Source organism: Nicotiana tabacum, chromosome 6, assembly GCF_000715075.1.
Source record: "Nicotiana tabacum cultivar K326 chromosome 6, ASM71507v2, whole genome shotgun sequence".
Taxonomy (NCBI): domain Eukaryota; kingdom Viridiplantae; phylum Streptophyta; class Magnoliopsida; order Solanales; family Solanaceae; genus Nicotiana; species Nicotiana tabacum.
The window spans coordinates 45385067-45404783 of NC_134085.1; the positions used below are offsets into that span (position 1 = coordinate 45385067).

Here is a 19717-nt window from a genome sequence, read left to right on the forward strand (position 1 = left end):
TTGACCGGTATGAAGGTGCACATACTTTTCAAACAGGCTTGATGTTTACAAATTGAATTATGACTTACAAAAAAATTAGGAAAAAGTGATACGCCCAGACAAGGAAGAGAACAGTTATTTGTTTCTTCATTCTTCTCCCACGCCATTGAAATGCATTAACTCAATACTCTTTTGGACCCTATGAAGTTGACCACTTCAAGATGTATAGAAAATTGGTTGATGATTGATTGTCTCATGACATGATTGCTTTCAGAGCGTCTTTGATATATCGGTATTTGAATGGAAAACCCAACTCCTTGGCCCTCGTTGGAACCACCTTCTGCCCATCCAACACCTGAAATACACATTACTAGGCATTTGGACAATATTTGGTTGAAGTTAATGGAAAAAAAAAGTATTTGAAGTTGAATTGAAAAGGGATATCTGGAAGTTGAAGTTAAGTTGTGCAAGATTAATAGAGGGAAGTATCAGACAAATAGGTAATAAGCTGAGGTTAGAAAACTCCTACCACAGATGCACCCTCTCCAAGGACAGCTTTGAGTGCAATTTCTGGTACTGGTAGCCACGAAGGTCGCCCTAAAACAGATCCCAGTTGTTCACACATTTCTGCCAGCCTAACAGGGTTTGGCGCTGTTCCATTAATCACCCCTGCCATGGGCCGACTTACTGTCAGTTAACTACACTTTAATTTCAGTTAGTTGTTAATCTATATCAGCTTACTGTTCGGATAGAAATACAAACACAGAAAAGGACCTACAGCAAGGAAAAAGGTCATCCTTATTCAGTCGAACTTTAAGTCATTGAAAGCTCTACTGGAAGTTGCAAAGTTAATAATCAATGACCGTGTTAAGTAACGTATAGGAACTTATAGTTTCATAAAGGGTATATGACTGAAATCTACATACTATAGACGTCTCTGGCAATGAATTTACCTTTATAGGATGGATTGGATAGAGCTTCATATATTAGATCTACAAGGTCGTCCAAATGAATCCATGAAAACCTGCATAGTGAAGGCAGCAGAAATCTACTAAGTGAGAAGGGGGAAAATGTTGCCTGAAATTCAAACATCTACAGGCTAATACAAATAAACATATCTCTGATCCACATTAATGAGAAATATTTGTAGTATAAGCAAAATTAAAAGGCAATACCATTGGTTTCCAGAGCCCAAAGGTCCCCCAGCAAACATCATGAAGATTGGGATCATTTTAGCTGCAGAGATCAAGAGAAGGAAGATATGAAAGATGTGAAACGATGATAAGCATCTGAAGATCATAGACATGCCGTCTACAATCATTGGTGGATCCACGTTTAGCTGAAGGTTGGCATCGCTCTCTCCCGCTTTTCCCTCAAAATTTCAAAAAACCTTGTAGTAAACCCAAAAAACTAATACACAATTTATCAAATTTGCACCTGTCCCACCCAGAAGTGAATCCAAGATTTAAAATGGTAGGCGTTCGACTTTTAAAGTTTTTAGCGATGAATTTATTATACTTATAAAACTATGGGTTAATATTAGTTGACATTTTAGTGGGTCCCATAAAAATTTAAAGGGAAAAGGGGAAAATGTTAAAAGAGGTTCCAGAAATTAAACATCATAATCTAAAAGAGTTGCCCCCCTAGATATCTAGTACCTTGGGTCTTTTTTTATTAACTAGCTTAAGTTCACGTGCAACACACATGTATCCATATTAATCAGCACAAAGCTTTTCAAAATTCGTAAACTGAATTTATAATTACATTTTTCTACATGAATGTTGAAGGTTAATTTAGTTTTTAAAGCAATGATAAGTTAATTTTATGGCAGATGAAAGAGAACTCTTCATACACTCTAAAATTTGATCTTAAAGATATGTGATACTTGAATAAAAAATTTGTATATACCTGGTTTCTCACTTCTCGAGTGTAACTAAAGGAATGCATTTGATTAGTGTACTATATATGTACATGTATTAAAAATATTCATTCAGTCTCTACATCTTCAAGCATCATTATAATGGCTTTTATTATTACCCCTACGTATTTATTATAAGATGCTTGAGTACAAAATTGAATGTAAGTTTACTTTTTGGTACAAAAATATTACATAAATAGTGTTTAAGTAAAGGGTAAAAAGGTCATTTAGGTTTTGATGGGTATTTTAGTAATTTAATCTTACACTTTGGGTTTCACACTTGTAATATAGTATGATGATGATTTATATAACTGTAAAAGGAATATAAAACCTCTCTATAACAACAATGTTATTCTCATATTTATAGGCTTTTATAGTGAATGACTGCAATACACCTGTAACAACATTTGACGTTTAAATATTTCTGGTTGTTATAGACAAATATTATTAAAAATATAATCTTTTTCACTTTTTAATGTTACATATAATAGATAAGAAATTATTCAAATCTAAAATCTCGAAAGATGTGCATATTTCACTAATTAAGTATTAAAGCCATCTAATATATTATTAACAAAATTCATAACTAAATGTACAAAGATTTTAACTCTAAAGTACACATTTAAAAGCTATTAGAAAATTAAATTCCTTCAAGATATATGGAAGAACTTTGAAAAAGATATGTGCAAATCGTCAAATCTTAAGCATTATACAAGATTGAAACTTTGTCAGGTGGAAAAGATTGTATGTGCAGATCTTCAAATATTAGACATTGTGCATGATAGAACCTTTTATAAAATGGAATGAAAATATACAAGTATATTTTTTAATCAAATTAAATAAAAATTTTAATTATGGAAGTATGTACTAACATAATAATTTTTATTATAAGTGGTGCATTAAAGTTTTAATAAATTTGATCAAATTAAATATTTAGGGTTATTATTGGTAATCTTAGAAATTTTACATGGCTGTTATAGAAGGGTAAATTTACAAAGAGAGTACTATTATAAAGATGGATGCTGTTTTTATCGCTAAAAAGTTGTTATAGAGAGGTAAAACAAACATAAAAAATCGATTAGAAGAAAAACATAGACTTTTATTGTGAATGACTGTTATATAAGGATGTCGTTTGACTGTAGTCATGAGTTATATTAGATGCATTGAAATGATGTTTTGTATGACAATAAAGAGCCATTGGATCCCAAAGGCCAACAAGAAATGCAACCAAAGTGAAAGTTAGTGAAAGAAAAGAAACATAGCACCCTTGAAACATAGTGTTACTTCGGTATCCAATCCAATCTAGTGTTTATGTCAAATCTGTTGCTACTTTAATTGCTATCAACTACATTGTGCTGCCAGAAATGGGGAACCTTTAATGTAAAGAGGAATAAAATTTCCAGAATTTGTTTTCAATCACAATTGTAACAATCCAGAGCAACAATGTAGAAATAGGATATAAATAAAAACGCATACCTATTTTATTATTTATCAAAACAAAATGAAAAGAATAAAAAAGAAAGCATACCTAAAGCACCACCATCTTTTCCAAGGACAACACCAATGCGAATTAGAGCAAGCCTGACATCTTTATTGACTTTGAGTGCAGCTCCCTCCCATTCTCTACAAACCTAAAAGAAATCAAGATACCGGAAATTAGATTCTAAATTAAACATGAAAACTAAAAGATATAACATACTCTATATGTATGCAACTGTTAAAACCCATCAGATTTACCTCAGCTAAGTAGTCATTTCCAGACGAACTTTGCTCATCAAACACTCGAGTCTTACTGGTTCCTGAGTACGGAAATCAGGTGGATTTATCATGGAGATGGAATGCACATAAGAATTCGATTATCACTATAAAGCATTAAAAAGATAAGCGGCTGAAAGCCTTGGCATCCTCCATAAACATACAAATATTTGAGATGCTATGGGAACGCTAGCATGCTTACAAGTTCTAGTTTGGAAGTTCTTTGGGAGACAATAAAACAACACAACAATATATGAACAGTATAACAAAGTGATACATGAACTTGGTCTCCATACCATAATAACCAACTGCTGATGCACTTATTAAAACTTTGGGGCGATCATCATCCTGTGAATTATTGATTAAATCCACAACCTACAGGGTCAACAGAGATTTCTCAAATTCCTGTCAATATCTTCTGCTGTTATAGATAAATCCTTAAAATGAATTGACCTCTTTCACTATGCTATTTTGCGTGAAGCTAACAGAGAAGAGGAGACCTTGGAGGTTACTCTAATCCTGCTTTGCTTGATCTCTTTCTTGATCTGCAGCGATACATTGAAAAGTTAATATATGTATCTTACATTGCAGAATGAACTACTGATCATTCGTCCGAAGGGGAATATACAATACAAAAAGGTCAAAATCTTAAATATTCGGATGAAGATATTAAGTAAGAATGCATCTATCCATAGGGGTGTATATAACTTGTCTTCCTTAAATATCTTGGAAAAGGAAACAAAAAAGAATAGGAGAGACAGAGAATACAAGGCCATCAAATGATCTCCTAATACCTCAGGGGACCATCTAGTACTAATGGGCATTCCAGCCAAATTTACAACAGCTGTTGAACCTTCAATGCAGTTTCTCCACTCTGGCTCCTCAGCAATTACAAGTCCTGGAAAATCTTTAACTGCACATTTCCACAAGAATATGAAGAGGTCAAATGTTAAAATGAAGAAGCACAATTTGGAAAACATAACCAAAATAAAGTCTTAATGTCTGCTGACAACATATTGTTTCCTACATAAGATCAAATAAAAGAAGGTAGTAGGACAAAAGAGTAGCAAAAGCGCCTACACTTCATTAAGAAGCACAAATAATAAAAAATCAGGTGACCAGTGAGCTTGTGACATTCTTTTAGGCTAGAACAATTCTACTTAACGATTCTACTTATAAAACAGTCTAAGCTTTCCGACACTATTGCTATCATTTTCCACAGAAGAAAGAGTAATGCTGAAGTACAGTGGGTGAATCAAAACAATCATTACCTTCTTACCCGGAAATATTGATTGTGCTTTGGATCTTGACCTTGTTAACACTCGAATCTGATGCTTATCTGCATTTAAGACAAGAAGTAAGGACTAGTTAAGCTTAATTAATGACGTGCATATTCTACAATAACAGTTATGTGACCCATCGTTGGGAAAAATCACATCTTATGGCATGTTCAATTCAGAACAGCGTCATGTGTGACAATGTCTCTTATATAGAAGTGTTAACTCAGCAGCAACCCTATAACCAAAATATTAATTTAAATTTTTAACCAGCTTCAATTAGTTTAGCAGACACACTTGGTACTTGAACTATTTCATCAGCAAAAAAAAAGGACATGCCAAGACTTATGAACCTGCCCATAATGGTGCAAGTCAATAGCAAACAAGGAGTGTGCCTTTCTACTTAAAAATTTCTGGCCCAATGCTGAGTGCAGACTCATAATCAAGTTCTAGAGTCATGGTAAAGAACTATATAAACTGGGCAGAACCATGAGCAGTATAATGAAGGCAGCACATGCGTGCACATCCTCAGCCTACTTCAAGAGGAATATACACACACACACACACAGAGATTTCCTAAATGTTTACAGATACTCCCTCCACTCCAATTTGTTGGCACTCTTTCCTCATTCAATCGTCCTAAATCGATTGGTATCTACATTTAGTCACTAGTTACTTTTACATTCCAATTTTGCAATTGACTTGACTTATTGTAGGTCCAATTGATAAAGAAACAAATAGCTTGGTATTAATTGGTCTTTTTGGTACTTGATGCATATCTATTCAAGAGTCTTTCGTTTTTATTAGAGTCTCTCTCTCTCTCTCTCTCTCTCTCTCTCTCTCTCTCTCTCTCTCTCTCTCTCTCTATATATATATATATATATATATATATATATATATATATATATATATATATATATATATATATATATATATATATATATATATATATATATATAATCAAACCGCCACGCAAATGGGGTCGTAGTGGGGGGAATACCTGCTTGCAATCTTTGCACCAATCTTTTCCCAACAAATCCAGTAGCTCCAGTAACTGATACAACCATCTGACTTTCCTGAACCAGTAAAGAAAAGTATACTTCATCTCAACAAACTTAAGCACTGCTACATAATGTGGAATCATCAATCACCAAAAATTTCGAAATACAAATATTTGAATAATGTGGAATAAGCAATACCTTCTGAGACTCAATGTTTCCATTCACACACCAAATTCTGAATCTTTTAGACCCACCTCCTACCTATTTTCAATGAAAAATAAAACAGATAAATGATTTAAGGCTGCTTGCTACTACAAATGTCAAAAATACTTTCTTTTTTTTATATAAAATGAGGAATTAAGTGGGGGGAATGCATACAAAGAGAATTTGAGGGAGTTGAAGGGTAGAGGAGATGGAATTTGTCCATGCAAATGCAGTAGTAGCAGCTGGTACTCTGCATAGCTCCATTGGAATTTTGAATTAACTGTTACTCCAATTGGGTGTTCTTGATAATGAATGTGCTTTCTATGGTACGCTTTGTGATTAAGTAAATTGGTTTTGGGCAAATTTGAGGATGATGTTCGTGTAGGAATTGGAGCCACACCCATCACTCCTTTCGAACCCTCTCTTTGTTTTATTATCTTTCAAACATATTGATTTCAAATGCATTTTTTTCTCCATTTCTTTACTCTTAAATATTACTCCTTACTTTTCTAAAAGATGGATACTATTAGTTCTAATTAATCTGTACAAAAAAATTGACATGTTCCTACATTTTTTAAAAGCTTTATAGCCACTCAAATATATTGATATATTTGAGACCACAAATTTAAAATTATTTTTCTTTTTATTAAACTTTACGTCAATTCAAACTATGACTTTAAATGGAGAGACTAGAGAGTATAATTTTAAATGGATAATTGGTCGGTATGTTAGAAAATAATAATTAAAAATGGCTTTGAGGCGTGAAAATCGACTGTCCTTGAAGAGTTATCGCATGTATACTAATTTAGGGAAATACAAAATAATTCTCTTCAGGATACAACAAAGCTTGCAATAATACTTGTGATTTTCTATACCACTTTGTTGGAAATTCTTGTGTATTTATAGGCAACCAACAGACTCTTTCAGAAAAAATGTCTTGTTCCACAAACAGATATATCTGGACATACCCTTTCATAACAGACATAACTGTTTATTCGAATTTTAATTTATAATTCAAATAGATTGATTTTCTGTTAAAAAATAAAATAATTAACTTTAGGATCCGACCTGGCCGGCGCCCAAGCCCAAGTCCAAGTCTTTGATCATATGATATATAAATATATAGTGTACTTGATTGCACACACTTAAAAGTATGTGTCCTAAATCAAAGACATGAAAGGGACAAGTGCTTAAAAGTCTCCAAAAAAGCCTTCTTTCTTCCGATGTGGGAACAATCCCACTTCCCAACTCTTAAGAATACCAAACTATCTTACAATCCTCCACTAGTTTGTTATTTCACTTCATAAGACTTGTGAATAATAGAAAGTATCTTATATGGATTTGAACTTTCCTTTAGTGTAAGTACTTTAAAGTACGAAGTTAATGGTATCTTCAGATTTGAACCATAATTCCTTGTGCCAAAATCAAAAATACCACACACATAGCATGATCTAGTAGCTTAGAAAATCCAATATTCGCTTTAGCACATTTACGACCATGTGCTCATCCTGAATTCATGAATATTTACAAATCAACCTTTTAAATCTTGCTAAAAGTGACACCACTTCAATATTCATACAGGTGGAATTAGTTACTATGTCATTGTTACTCCAGACATTAATAATTCCATTAAGATTAATCAACCCTTCGTGTAATAGTATGCACTTTGGAGTTTGTCTTTATGCCCCTGTTATAACAAGCATTTAATAACTCCTTAACTCCTCACATAATAGTAAGCAGTACAATGGAATTAGGGCTCCTAAAGAGGAGATCAATGCTTAAAAAACACAAGTAACTTGTTGTTACCCATTGAACTTATATTGTTAGAGTGTATACTAACTCAAAGTGTAGTTCTCATTCCTTGTATTTAATTTAAGGGTCTCAGCCCTAGCCCTTCACAAGTTTGTTGCGCTATATCTCTACCCAATGGTTTCACAAGTGGATTAACCAAATTCTTATTTGATCTAACATATATTATAGCTATAGCTCCATTTGTAATTAATTCTCTTCTATAAGCATGTCTCAAGATTATATGTCTCGATTTTCCATTGTATATTTTACTATGAGCAACACACATTGTAGTCTCACTATCACAGAATATGGAAATGGCTGGCATAGGTTATGACCACAACTTTATATCAAGTAACATATTCCTCAGCTATTCTGATTCTTTTCCAGTAGTTGATAGTGCAATGAATTCAGATTCCATAGTAGAATGGGATATACATGTTTGTTTCTAGGATGCCCAACTAATGGCTCCACCGCCTAGAGTAAATATCCATCCTGATGTGGATTTATTATCATTAACACTTGTAATTCAACTTGCATCACAATATCTTTCTAATACATTAGGGAAACCATTATAGCAAATGCCCAAGTGCTTTGTTTATTTTAAATATCCAAGTACTCTACTTATTGGTTTCCAATGATCATTACCCAGATTAGTGGTCAACCTTGAAAGTTTACAAATTGCAAATGCTATGTCGGGTCTAGTGCAATACATTGCATACATCATTCTACCTATCGCACTTGCATACTCCAATTATGCTACTACTCTTCCAGTATTTGCAGTTAGCTTAACACTAGAATCATAAGGAGTATTATATTCCTTTATTCCCAAATGATTGAATTTAGTAAGAATTTTATCAATATAATGTGCTTGTGACAAAGTTATTCGCTTGTTATCTCTTTTGACCTTGATTCCCAAAATAGTATCAACTCCATTTAAATCTTTCATTTTAAAAATTGAAGTTAGATACTTCTTGGTCTCAATAATTCCCCGTAGATTCGTACCAAAAATCAGCATGTCGTCAACATATAAACAAATTATTACTCCATATTCCTTTGTAAATTTAGAGTAAATACACTTGTCTGCATGATTATGTATGAACCCGTTTGATAGTATTACACTATCAAACCTTTCATGCCACTGTTTAGGCATTTGTTTGAGACCATAGAGAGGCTTTATTTAGTTAGAAACTTTCTTCTCGTTTCCCGGAAGAACAAATCCTTCAGGTTGTTGCATATATATATTTCTTCACTAAGGTTTCATTTTAAAAAGGTCGTCTTAAGATCCATTTGATGTAGATAAATATCATAAATATAGGCCATGGATAAAAGGACTCTAATGGATATTATTCTTGCAATAGGAGCATATGTATCAAAATAGTCTATGCCTTCCTTTTGAGTGAAACCTTTTGCAACTAATCTTGCTTTGAAGGTTTGGACAAAATCATCTGTATTGTACTTTCTTCTAAAGATCCACTTACAACCTATAAGCTTTGATCCAAGAGGAAGATCAACTAAAACCCAAGTGTTGTTTGATATAATTGAGTCCATTTTATTATTAGTGGCCTCTTTCCATAAGGCAGCTTCTCTCGAAGATATTGCTTCTTGAAACATCTTTGGGTCTTCTTCAGCATCCAATACAATAGGAATTTGATTACAAATGTTTGTCCTATCTCCTTCAACAAGAAATACTATAGACTGTGAAGAAATAAAATCAAAACCAAGATATTTTTCTTTTCTTATTCTTTGGCTTTTCCTTGGTTCTATTTGCATATCCTCACTTCTTTCTTTATTTATAATAATTTTAGAAAGTGACAATTTATTTGCATCAATACATTTTCCATTTACTTCAGTTATTTCATCAATATTGTCATTTATAAATCTATTTTCAATAAATTCAACATGTATAGATTCTATAAACATGCATACTTTTTGAAGGCACTCTATTTAAAATATAACAAGTGGTTAGTAGTGCTTCTCCCCCATAAATTATGTGGCAAATATGCATTAAGTAACATAGCATTAACCATGTCCACCAAAGTTCTATTTTTTCTTTCCGTCAATCCATTTTGTTGAGGAGTATAAGGGGCACTCATTTGATGTACTAGGCCACGCTCTTCACAAAACTTATTAAATTCGTTAGGAAAATATTCTCCGCATCTATCACTTCGAATAATTTTAATTTTTCTATTCCTTTGATTTTTCCACAACAAACTTGTATTCTTTAAACTTTTGAAAAGCTTCATCCTTAGATCTAAGTAGGTAAATATATGTAAATCTAGAGAAGTCATCTATAAAAGTAATAAAATATCTTTTGCCTCCTCTAGTTAATTTTCCATTTAATTCGCACAAGTCTGAATGTATTAGATCTAATAGTTCTGTGGATCTTTCAACTTTACGAAATGGTTTCTTTGTCATCTTTGCTTGTATGCAAATTTCACATTTTATATGTTGAGTTTTACATGATATATAACCATTTTTGGACATATAATTCAAGGAGCTGAAATTTAAATGTCCTGGTCTAGCATACCATAAACAAGAATCAGACTCAACGATATAAGCAAAAACATAATTTATTTCATTAATACATTTGAACATGTCATTACAGTTATAGCCTTTTCCAACAAAGACTCCATTCTCAGACACTATTACATGATCAGACTCAATAATAATCTTGAAGCCTTTCTTTGACAGCAAAGCAGCAAACATTAAGTTTTTCTTTATATTAGGAACATGATACATATTCAGTAATGTCAACTTCTGGCCGGATGTGAAGTTAATCTCAATATTCCTTTTCCAGCAACATCTGTTGCAACATGGTTTTCCATCAAGATTTGTTCAGAATCTTTCACTTTTACATATGTCTTGAACATCTTCTTATCATAACAGGCATGAATAGTAGCAACCGAATCTAGGTCTTGAGTATTTTTAGCAGCGGTAACCATATTCAATTCGGCGACCATACCAATTTGCATTGCGGAAACCATGGCAATCAGTACTTGGGCAGAATTTTTCACTACATTTGCCTTTTCAGAATTTCCAGATTTTTCAATCTTTCCAGACTTTTCTGTATTGCTTGCATTGAAATTTATTCCTGCCTTTCTATACCTTCAATTCCGAATCATTTAGCTTTTCTTCCCACAATGATTACTACTAAAGTTCTTTCTCTTTTTAAAAGAAGACTTTGTGGAAACTTTTAGATTTTTGTTCCCACTTCCTGAACCATTCTGACCGACAAAATTGACTACGGAACTCGACGGCTGACTAATACAATTACGAGCACGAGTCTCACTTTCAATTTGAATGTGAGTACTAAATTGTTCCACAGTCATTTTATCCATTGAATGTAGGATTTTCTTCCTATAGTCAGACCATAGCACCTATTTGAAGAGTAAGGCCCCATAATATTTTTTTTTCTGAAAATCGGGATTTTGTGATTCAGACTTTTTGGATTGAACAGTGCATTAAAAATATAAGAAAAATATTTTGCAGAAAAAGGGAATTTCTTCGGTCCACTATGCGTCCGCAGAATCACTCTGCGGACCGCAGAATGGCCGCAGAGTGAGGCAGCCTTTTTGGATTTTGATGCCATTTTTGCGGGCCATTATACGATCGCAAAACCATTTTGCGAGCCACACATTGATCTCATATTCACCTTTGAGATTTGTATGTGGGAGTTCTGCTGCGCATTATGCAGCCGCAGAACAGGTTTGCGGACTGCAGACTGGTCGCAGATCGAGGCAGAAACATTCTAGGGGTTGAGGATAATTATGCGACCCATTTGTAGACTGTAAAATCATTATGCGGTCGCATATGCGACCGCAGATCTGTGTCAGGGCTCCTATTTTCTTATTTTTAAACCCGACCTTATTCCGTTAAAACACCCATTTTAGACCATTTTGAGCACATTTTCTAATATTTCTAGGGTGAGATAGAGAGAGTCCTAGAGGGAGGGCTTAATCTTCACCAAATTTTTCTTTAATTAATACTTAAAACCTCGAAGATATTCAAGTGAGGCACCTAAGTCTTCATCCTAAGAGGTAAGATTTCATCACCCCAGCTCTTAATTCCAAACATAGCTATAATAGGCCATTAGTGAGATAATTCATGGGGATGAAGGTGATTACATTGCATGCATGTGTTCTTAGAAGATGTGGGGGAGTTGTAAATCAAAGATAGAGAATTATAAATCAAAGATAGAGAAGAATAGGGAATGGGTTGGTGTAATCTTCCATAAAAGGACCAAAAAACCTTAATGAACACATAATGTTTGATAAAATGCTCAAGTAAGCTAGGATTAGGATCATTTTCCTAATTATGGGTTTAATTGTGCTATATTGCTAAAATAGATTGAAGTTGCAAATATTTTGGAACATTGTAGGAATTAAGGAAAGCTCAATTGAGGTATGTATGGCTAAAACCCTCTCTTCTTAGAATTGAACCCGTGGTGATTCATGAAATCGGTGTAAGTCCCAAATTGATCATGTCAAACTTGCCATTCCAAATATGCTTGTGTTGATAGATATAGTTGTAATATATGTTCCTGTGCTTTCATCATGTTATCTTATCATTTGGGAATGCGTTAAAGATATGGAATTTGTGCTACAAGTGCTTAGACTTTAAGTCAAATTCGAATAAAGATTATTATGTCAAATTGTGTGAAAAGCCTCTATGTGTTCTAGAATCTAAATTGCTCCCGTGTGTAATTAAGTCTAGAGTGAAAGACCTTGATTCTATTGATGTGATAATAATGTTGAATGTGTAAAAGGAGAACTTGAATTGTAAAATGCGGCCAAATGCCAAGAACGACTTAGTAAAAGAGGCCACACGTGCCCACGTATTGAAAGATAGGAAAGAAATGAGAAATGAGATAAATGATTAAAAGGATATGTCTCAAGTGAGATGGACTAGCCGATCGGGCTGTGATCGGACGCCATGCCGCACACATAGTGGTAATTGTGCTGAAAATAATGATTGAGATTACGAATATGGTTGATCTCAAATGAGATGACCTAGCCGGTCGGGTCGAGATTGGACTCCGTGTGAGAATACGATGGCATTGTGGATTGTGGTCATGGCACTAAAAATTACCAACCTAATAAGATGAGAATTGATTGAGAACTTATGTGACTCTTACTTGATGCTCTTTGTTTGAAGCTCTTATTGAACTCATGACTGTTTTCCCCTTGTATTATTGTTCATTCTATTGAGATGGTATTTTAGTTGTACATATTAGTACTATTCGACAGTACTAACGTCCCTTTTGTCGGGGGCGCTACATCTTTGAAAGGATGTAGGTGGTTCCATAGCAGACAGTGTTGATCGCAGCTAATGGTGCATTCTCCTCCCGACAGTCTTGGTGAGCCCATTTCATTTTGAGGTCGTACATCTTTTGTTCCCTATGTATTGTACTTGAGGTATAGCCGGGGCCTTATTGCCGGCACTTTTGATATATTCTTTTGTATCTATATAGAGGCTATGTAGATACTATGTGGGTTATATATATGGGTATTAGAAGGGTCAACAGGTTATATGTATTTTGAACTCTTGTTCCACTAAATTGTAAAGTGCATGTATTTTGGGGAAACTTAACCATGATGTAGTAAAAATGAAGTAGAATGAATTAGTAATGTTTGTATACATGATCTTTCCACTGCTTAGCTAATGATAACGTGCATTCTCTTAATCATAAGCGAGTCAGGTAGAAAGTGTCTAATAGGCTTGCTCGACCAGGTTCACTCGGTTGAGCGCCGGCCGCGCTCCTTGAGATTGGGGCTGGCATGAAATGCATCAGGAATTTTAACTTCAAGATCACTTAGTTTTGATACTAAGATTTGCAGTACATGAATCTGATCCATTATGGGCCTAGTATCAAATATTTTAAATTTAAAGTACTGCAAGGCCATGAATTTCTCAATACCTCGTTTTTCATTGTGGTATGCAGTTTGTAAAAACATCCAAATCTCCCTTGGCAAATTTAGATTGCAGTAGAGATCATAGAGTCGATCTGTCAACGTATTCTGAATATGGATACGACGAAACATTTCATCCTGTTCTCGTTTCTTTCTTTCTTCTTTGACTGCATCAGAATCTTCTGCAGTGGGCTCAGGCATCGCAGGCAAGGCAAAATCAAGAACATAGTAGATATTGATAGCAGACAACAAGAATATCATTTTGTCTCTCCAGTGGGTAAAGTTTGTTCCATCAAAGCGATCAAGTTTGGTGAACTCCTTCGGGTTCTCAACAATAGACAACAATTTCTCCATAGTAGAATAAATCTTTAAGATTGTTAGAAAATAATAATCAAAAATGGCTTTGAGGCGTGAAAATCGATTGTCCTTAAAGAGTTATCGCTGATATACTAATTTAGGAAAATGCAAAACGATTCTCTTCAGGATACAACAAAGTCTGCAATAATACTTGTGATTTTCTAAACCACTTTATTGGAAATTCTTGTGTATTTATAGCCAACCAATAGACCCTTTCATAACAGACATAACTGTTTATTCAAATTTTGAAATTTTAATTCAAATAAATTGATTTTCTGTCAAAAAATAAAATAATTAGCTTTAGGATCCGACCCGGCCAATGCCAAGCCCCAAGTCCAAGTTCATGTCTTTGATTATATAATATATAAATATATAGTGTACTTACTTGTACACACTTAAAAGTATGTGTCCTAAATCAAAGACATGAAAGGGACAAGTGCTTAAAAGGCTCCAAAAAGGCCTTCTCTCTTCTTATGTGGGAACAATTCCACTTCCCAACTCTTAAGAATAACAAATTATCTTAGACGATATTCTAAATAGTACCGACTGAAGTTGGTCGGTATCTTAAATATAAATTTCCCGGTATGCATTACCAACTGAAGATGGACTTAAAACATAGAATTGCGTGTAACCTTTACAATTAGAAGAAACAACAGATGGAAGATGCATGTTGAGAAATCTTCTTCCAAATCGTACGTTAAATATTTCTTATTTTGTGTAATTGTGCTTAAATGCATGGTTCTTGCTCGTAATGGTTCTTTCCAACTGACATGCTCACTGTAGTCATAATAATTCATTTAATTGGATCCCATCCTCGGGAAGACATCTAATATTTCATTTTCTAGGCAAGTCAATGTTAGAATTGTCACGACCCAAAATCCACTAAGGATCGTGGTGGCGCCGGACACCATTGTCAGGCAAGCCAACCATAAATACTTAATTAAATTCCCATTTAAACAATTGTGAAAACTCTGATTTTTCTTCACTTTTTACTAGTAAAAGATACTCAGTTCAAATTAAATACATATGTCAAGAAGTCAATACAAAATACCCCATCACTATCCCAGAACCCGGTGTCACAAGTGCATGAGCTATTTCTAGGAAGCAATACAATACAACAACCGTCCGGAATACAAATTGGATAGAAAATAAATACAATAATCTGGAAGAGACTCTGCTGGCTGCGGGTCGTCTCGAGAAGTGCAGCTCACCTAAGTCTCCACATCAATCATGCTGCTACGCCCGCCAGGCCAATAGTGATGCATGTGCTTGTGCAACAAAAATGCACAATAAGTGTAGAATGAGTACGAAAACAACGTGTACCCAATGAGTATCCCGTCTAATCTCGAAGAAGTAGAGTGGAGAGGTCGACTTCGATACTTATTAGTGGTCCAATAATGATACATCCGTAATATAATGAATCGAGGATTTATATAAACAGGATTTGTAATCTAATAGGGTGAAACATGTAAACAATTCTTTCTTTTATGTGAAATTTCCAAATTTCCTTTTTCATCGTTTATACACATATTCTCAAGCCGGGAAGGGGCAATAACGACTTCAATAAGTTTCAAGGCAAGCAATACAAGCATGCGCAAATCATGCTGAGGTCGTACAACCCGATCCAACAGAAATGTAAAATATGCACTGCCGAGGGTCGAACGACCCGAACCATAGATGCATCTATTACCCCGCTCGCGAATCATACATGCGACGCGGTCAACATAAATAAACAAATACCGCGCTCGTGAATCATACAAGCGACGCGGGAACATATAGATACACACAGTCAAACAACCAATTAAGAGTTTATCAGGGAATGTTTATTCCAATAAAAGCCAATTCTCTTTTAATGATTTTAAAAAAATGAAGTTTAATCCTTTTTGAAATTTATTTACCAATTCAATAGGATTTAAGCATTTCAAATGTCAATAAGATTACAAATATTCCAAGTATAGCATGCTTTTGGGTCCTAGACTACCCCAACATAAACATAATAGTAGCTACGCACGGACTTTTGTCCCTCTTACGAAATTTTTTGAAGATAAAGTTTACCCACAACCTCACGAATTCAAATATATAATTGGCTCTCAATTTCATGTCCAAAATCGTGGTCAAAATCTCAGAATACAAATTTCCTAGGTTTTCTTCAAAATTCCAAAATTTCTACTAATTTACATGATTTTCCATGTTAAAATTTAGATATAATCCAAGTAATTAACTTGCAATAGGTGGGAATCACTTACCTTGACATGGATGATGAAAATGGAGCTCCAAAATCGCTCTTAGGTCGGCTCCCATGGAGGAAATGAGATGAAATGAGCCAAACCCATTTCTTTACACTTATACACTGCCCAGACGACTCTTCTTTGCGTTCGCGAGACCCTCATCGTGTTCGCGAAGAAGAAAATTCCCAAAAACTATTTTCCAAACTCTTCTCAGATAACATCTAGTATAATGGCCATAACCTTTTGTACAAAATTCCAAACTATAAATGGTTTAATGTTTTGAATACTCGGAACCAAGATCTACAACTTTTATGTTTTGGTCATCTCCCAATTCCTTATAGATTTTGAGATATAAGCTACCAAAATTAGTTGTGTGCAATACAAATTTCTTCTTCATCTTCCCGGACAGCCTATAGTATACCAGCCATAACTTTTTGTACAAAAATTCAAATGCCAAATGGTTTACATTTCTGAAAACTAGATACAAATGTCTACAAATTTCATTTTTGGATCATCTCCAAATTCCTTACAGATTGCGAGATATGAGCCTCCGAAGCCAGACCTGTGCAACAAAGATTTCCTTCTTCGCGAACGCGAAGATCTCTTCATGAACGCGAAGAACAGAGTCCCTGAAGCCAAATCCTTCTTCGCGAACGCGAAGAAAACTACCACACACCAGCATCAGCTATTGCAAAACAACTCGAAATGATCTGAAACCACCCCGAAACACAACCGAGGCCCCCGGGGGCCCGTCTAATCACACAAACCAGTCCCATAACATAACACAGACCTGCTCGAGGCCTCAAATCACATCAAACAATATCGAAATCATGAATCGCACCCCAATTCAAGCTTAATGAACTTTAGAACTTCAAACTTCTACATTCGATGTCGAAACCTATCAAATCACGTCCCATTGATCTCAAATTTTGAACACAAGTCACATTCGACATTACGGACCTATTCCAACTTCTGGAATTAGATTTCGACCCCAATATCAAAAAGTCCACTTCCGGTCAAACTCCTCAAAAACCTTTAAATTTCTATCTTTAGCCAAATGACTCCAAAATGACCCACGGACCTCCGAATTCACTTCCGATCGTGCTCCCAACACCAGAATCACCATATAGAGCTATTCCCAGACTCGGAATCCCAAACGGACATTGATAACACTGAAATGCAATTCAACCCAAACTTATGAAATTCTTCCAAAAATGCTAACTTCCACAATAGGTGCCGAAACATTCCCGAGTCTTCTAAAACCCAATCCGGACATACGCCCAAGTCCGTAATCATCATACGAACCTGCTAGAACCTTCGAATCCCGATTGTGAGGTCGTTTACTTAAAAATCCAACCTTAGTCAATTCTTTCAACTTAAAGCTTCCGAAATGAGAATTCTCTTACCAAATTAACTCTGAACTTCCCGGAATTCAATTCCGACCGTGCACACAAGTCATAATACCTGAAGTGAAGCTGCTCATGGCTTCAAACTGCTGAACGATGCACTAGAGCTCAAAATGACCGGTCGGGTCATTACATTCTCTCCCACTTAAACATACGTTCGTCCTCGAACGTGCTAAGAACTGTGCTGGAGTTGCCCGAAATCACTGTTTAACACCTCTAGCACCTACCCGTGCTACCACAACTCAGTTGGGCATCCTAGCTCGATCAATCTGAAGACACCCTTTTTCACTTAGGCAAATAAGCCTTAGAGCCCAATTCCAACGTCCGGAATTCTCTGCCAGGCCTGTTCCAACATACGCTCACCGAATCAATAACTACACGCGGCACCAAAACATGAATGTATACCTTAGCTGAATTCACACCTTGCACCACTTTACTCACAGGACCACAATAACATTCTCTGATCAATTTAGTCGAAATTCCATGAATCTAATGCTCCTATTGCACCTCATGACATACATAGGTCTTGCTATAACTCATACAATACCGCCACGACTGAAGAGATGTGTAGAAATTCATAACCAACTGCTCAATCAATAAATCATTGGGTCTATACTCCTGACAAGAACCATCACCTCATTCTAAACCAAATAATAGTCTTAGCTCCTTAATATACTTCATATAATCAGATTGCACTGATCCTAAATCCAATGATCTCGTCTCACCCAGTACGAACTGCTCAGGCAATAAGCCATCCCGGACATGATCAAAAGTCTCATATGATGCCAGAATGTGCCAATAGGCTACCAATTTGAACGTGATACAAAGGAAAATGAACTCTAAAAAGGAAATCCAGTTGCCCCGCTCGCGAATCATACATGCGATGCGGTCAACATAATTAAACAAACACCCCGCTCGCGAATCATACATGCGACGCGGGCACACAACTAATATGAGTTTTCCTCAGAAAGATAGGAAACAAAACACATAAAAGTAGATATAGGAATCTGTACTCAACATCACACTGTACTAGTCTAATAACCTTTCAAAGTTCCATAATAACTCCCCTTTCTCTCATAACACCCGAGAACTACTATCATGACTGGAGTAATCCTCCACAGTCCACAACCCAATAAACCGAGTGCCCTCCAGGCATCAATTCTCAATTTAACTACATCACTACAATCTTCATATTTAGTTTAACTCTTCAATCAATCAAGTGACTACATGCCACACTTATACAACCTTCCCGTAGGGCACGCTCCCACAACCTTCCGTAATAGATAACAAGTCTGTACATCCAAACCACTGGTCGTACTAACGTTGAAAAGCGATCAAGAATCCTTAGCCAGGATGCAAAGCCTTTTTCACAAAGCACCAATCTCAGGTGACGCTGAGGACAATACCAACTTACTTTAAACATCGAAACTCCCTTCCTGCTCATCCGAGTCCGTGACATCCTTGTCAACACTGAACTGCAACCTTGATCCTTACTTCAATTTCCAACCACTTACTGCACCCATCATGCCAATATGCGATAGAACACGATTTTCATCATAACTTCGGAACCACTAATAGGTTGACGCTTCATCATATGAAAACTTTTCACCTAACTCACTTCAGAAGAACCATAGTAACACACAGGTGAATTCTCATTACCGTAGAATATGCAAATCTCTAAGTAGTGGTCTAATCCACCATAGCCCTTCTGGGATCCGCCTCCACATAACATGCCATAACAGTAGAATGCTTCTGAATAACATCAATTATGGCGGCCGACAAGCCTCACACGTTCCGTCACAATCACTTGCATAACTTGATCACGCTGAAGGAACTGATCACTACCACCAATATGCCAACTCAACTATGGCTAACCAATCTATCTTCTTCTA

The 19717-nt window shown here is 35.4% G+C and overlaps 1 protein-coding gene across 1 annotated transcript; it reads right to left on the reverse strand.

The window, feature by feature from the left end:
* On the reverse strand, window positions 1–6598 carry LOC107774381 (epimerase family protein SDR39U1 homolog, chloroplastic-like). Its single transcript, XM_075254715.1, has 13 exons — window positions 6309–6598; window positions 6129–6191; window positions 5930–6005; window positions 4932–4991; window positions 4447–4565; window positions 4153–4197; window positions 3949–4027; window positions 3635–3696; window positions 3426–3528; window positions 1155–1215; window positions 933–1003; window positions 509–648; window positions 1–334 (listed from the first exon to the last, which is right to left on the reverse strand). Exons 1-13 carry the CDS (start codon window positions 6396–6398, stop codon window positions 233–235), a joined length of 1071 nt encoding a protein of 356 aa, XP_075110816.1. The 5' UTR covers window positions 6399–6598; the 3' UTR covers window positions 1–232.
* Between the last annotated feature and the right edge of the window lie 13119 nt (window positions 6599–19717).

Bases quoted from the DNA above. Each gene is read 5' to 3' on its own strand.
- LOC107774381 (XM_075254715.1), bottom strand. From the start codon at position 6,398: ATGGAGCTATGCAGAGTACCAGCTGCTACTACTGCATTTGCATGGACA. The intron at 4,992-5,929 runs GTATTCCCCCCA...TCTTAAATGCAG, and splicing joins GGTGCAAAGATTGCAAGCAG to ATAAGCATCAGATTCGAGTG. The intron at 1,004-1,154 runs GTATTGCCTTTT...TTCACTATGCAG, and splicing joins TTGGGCTCTGGAAACCAATG to GTTTTCATGGATTCATTTGG.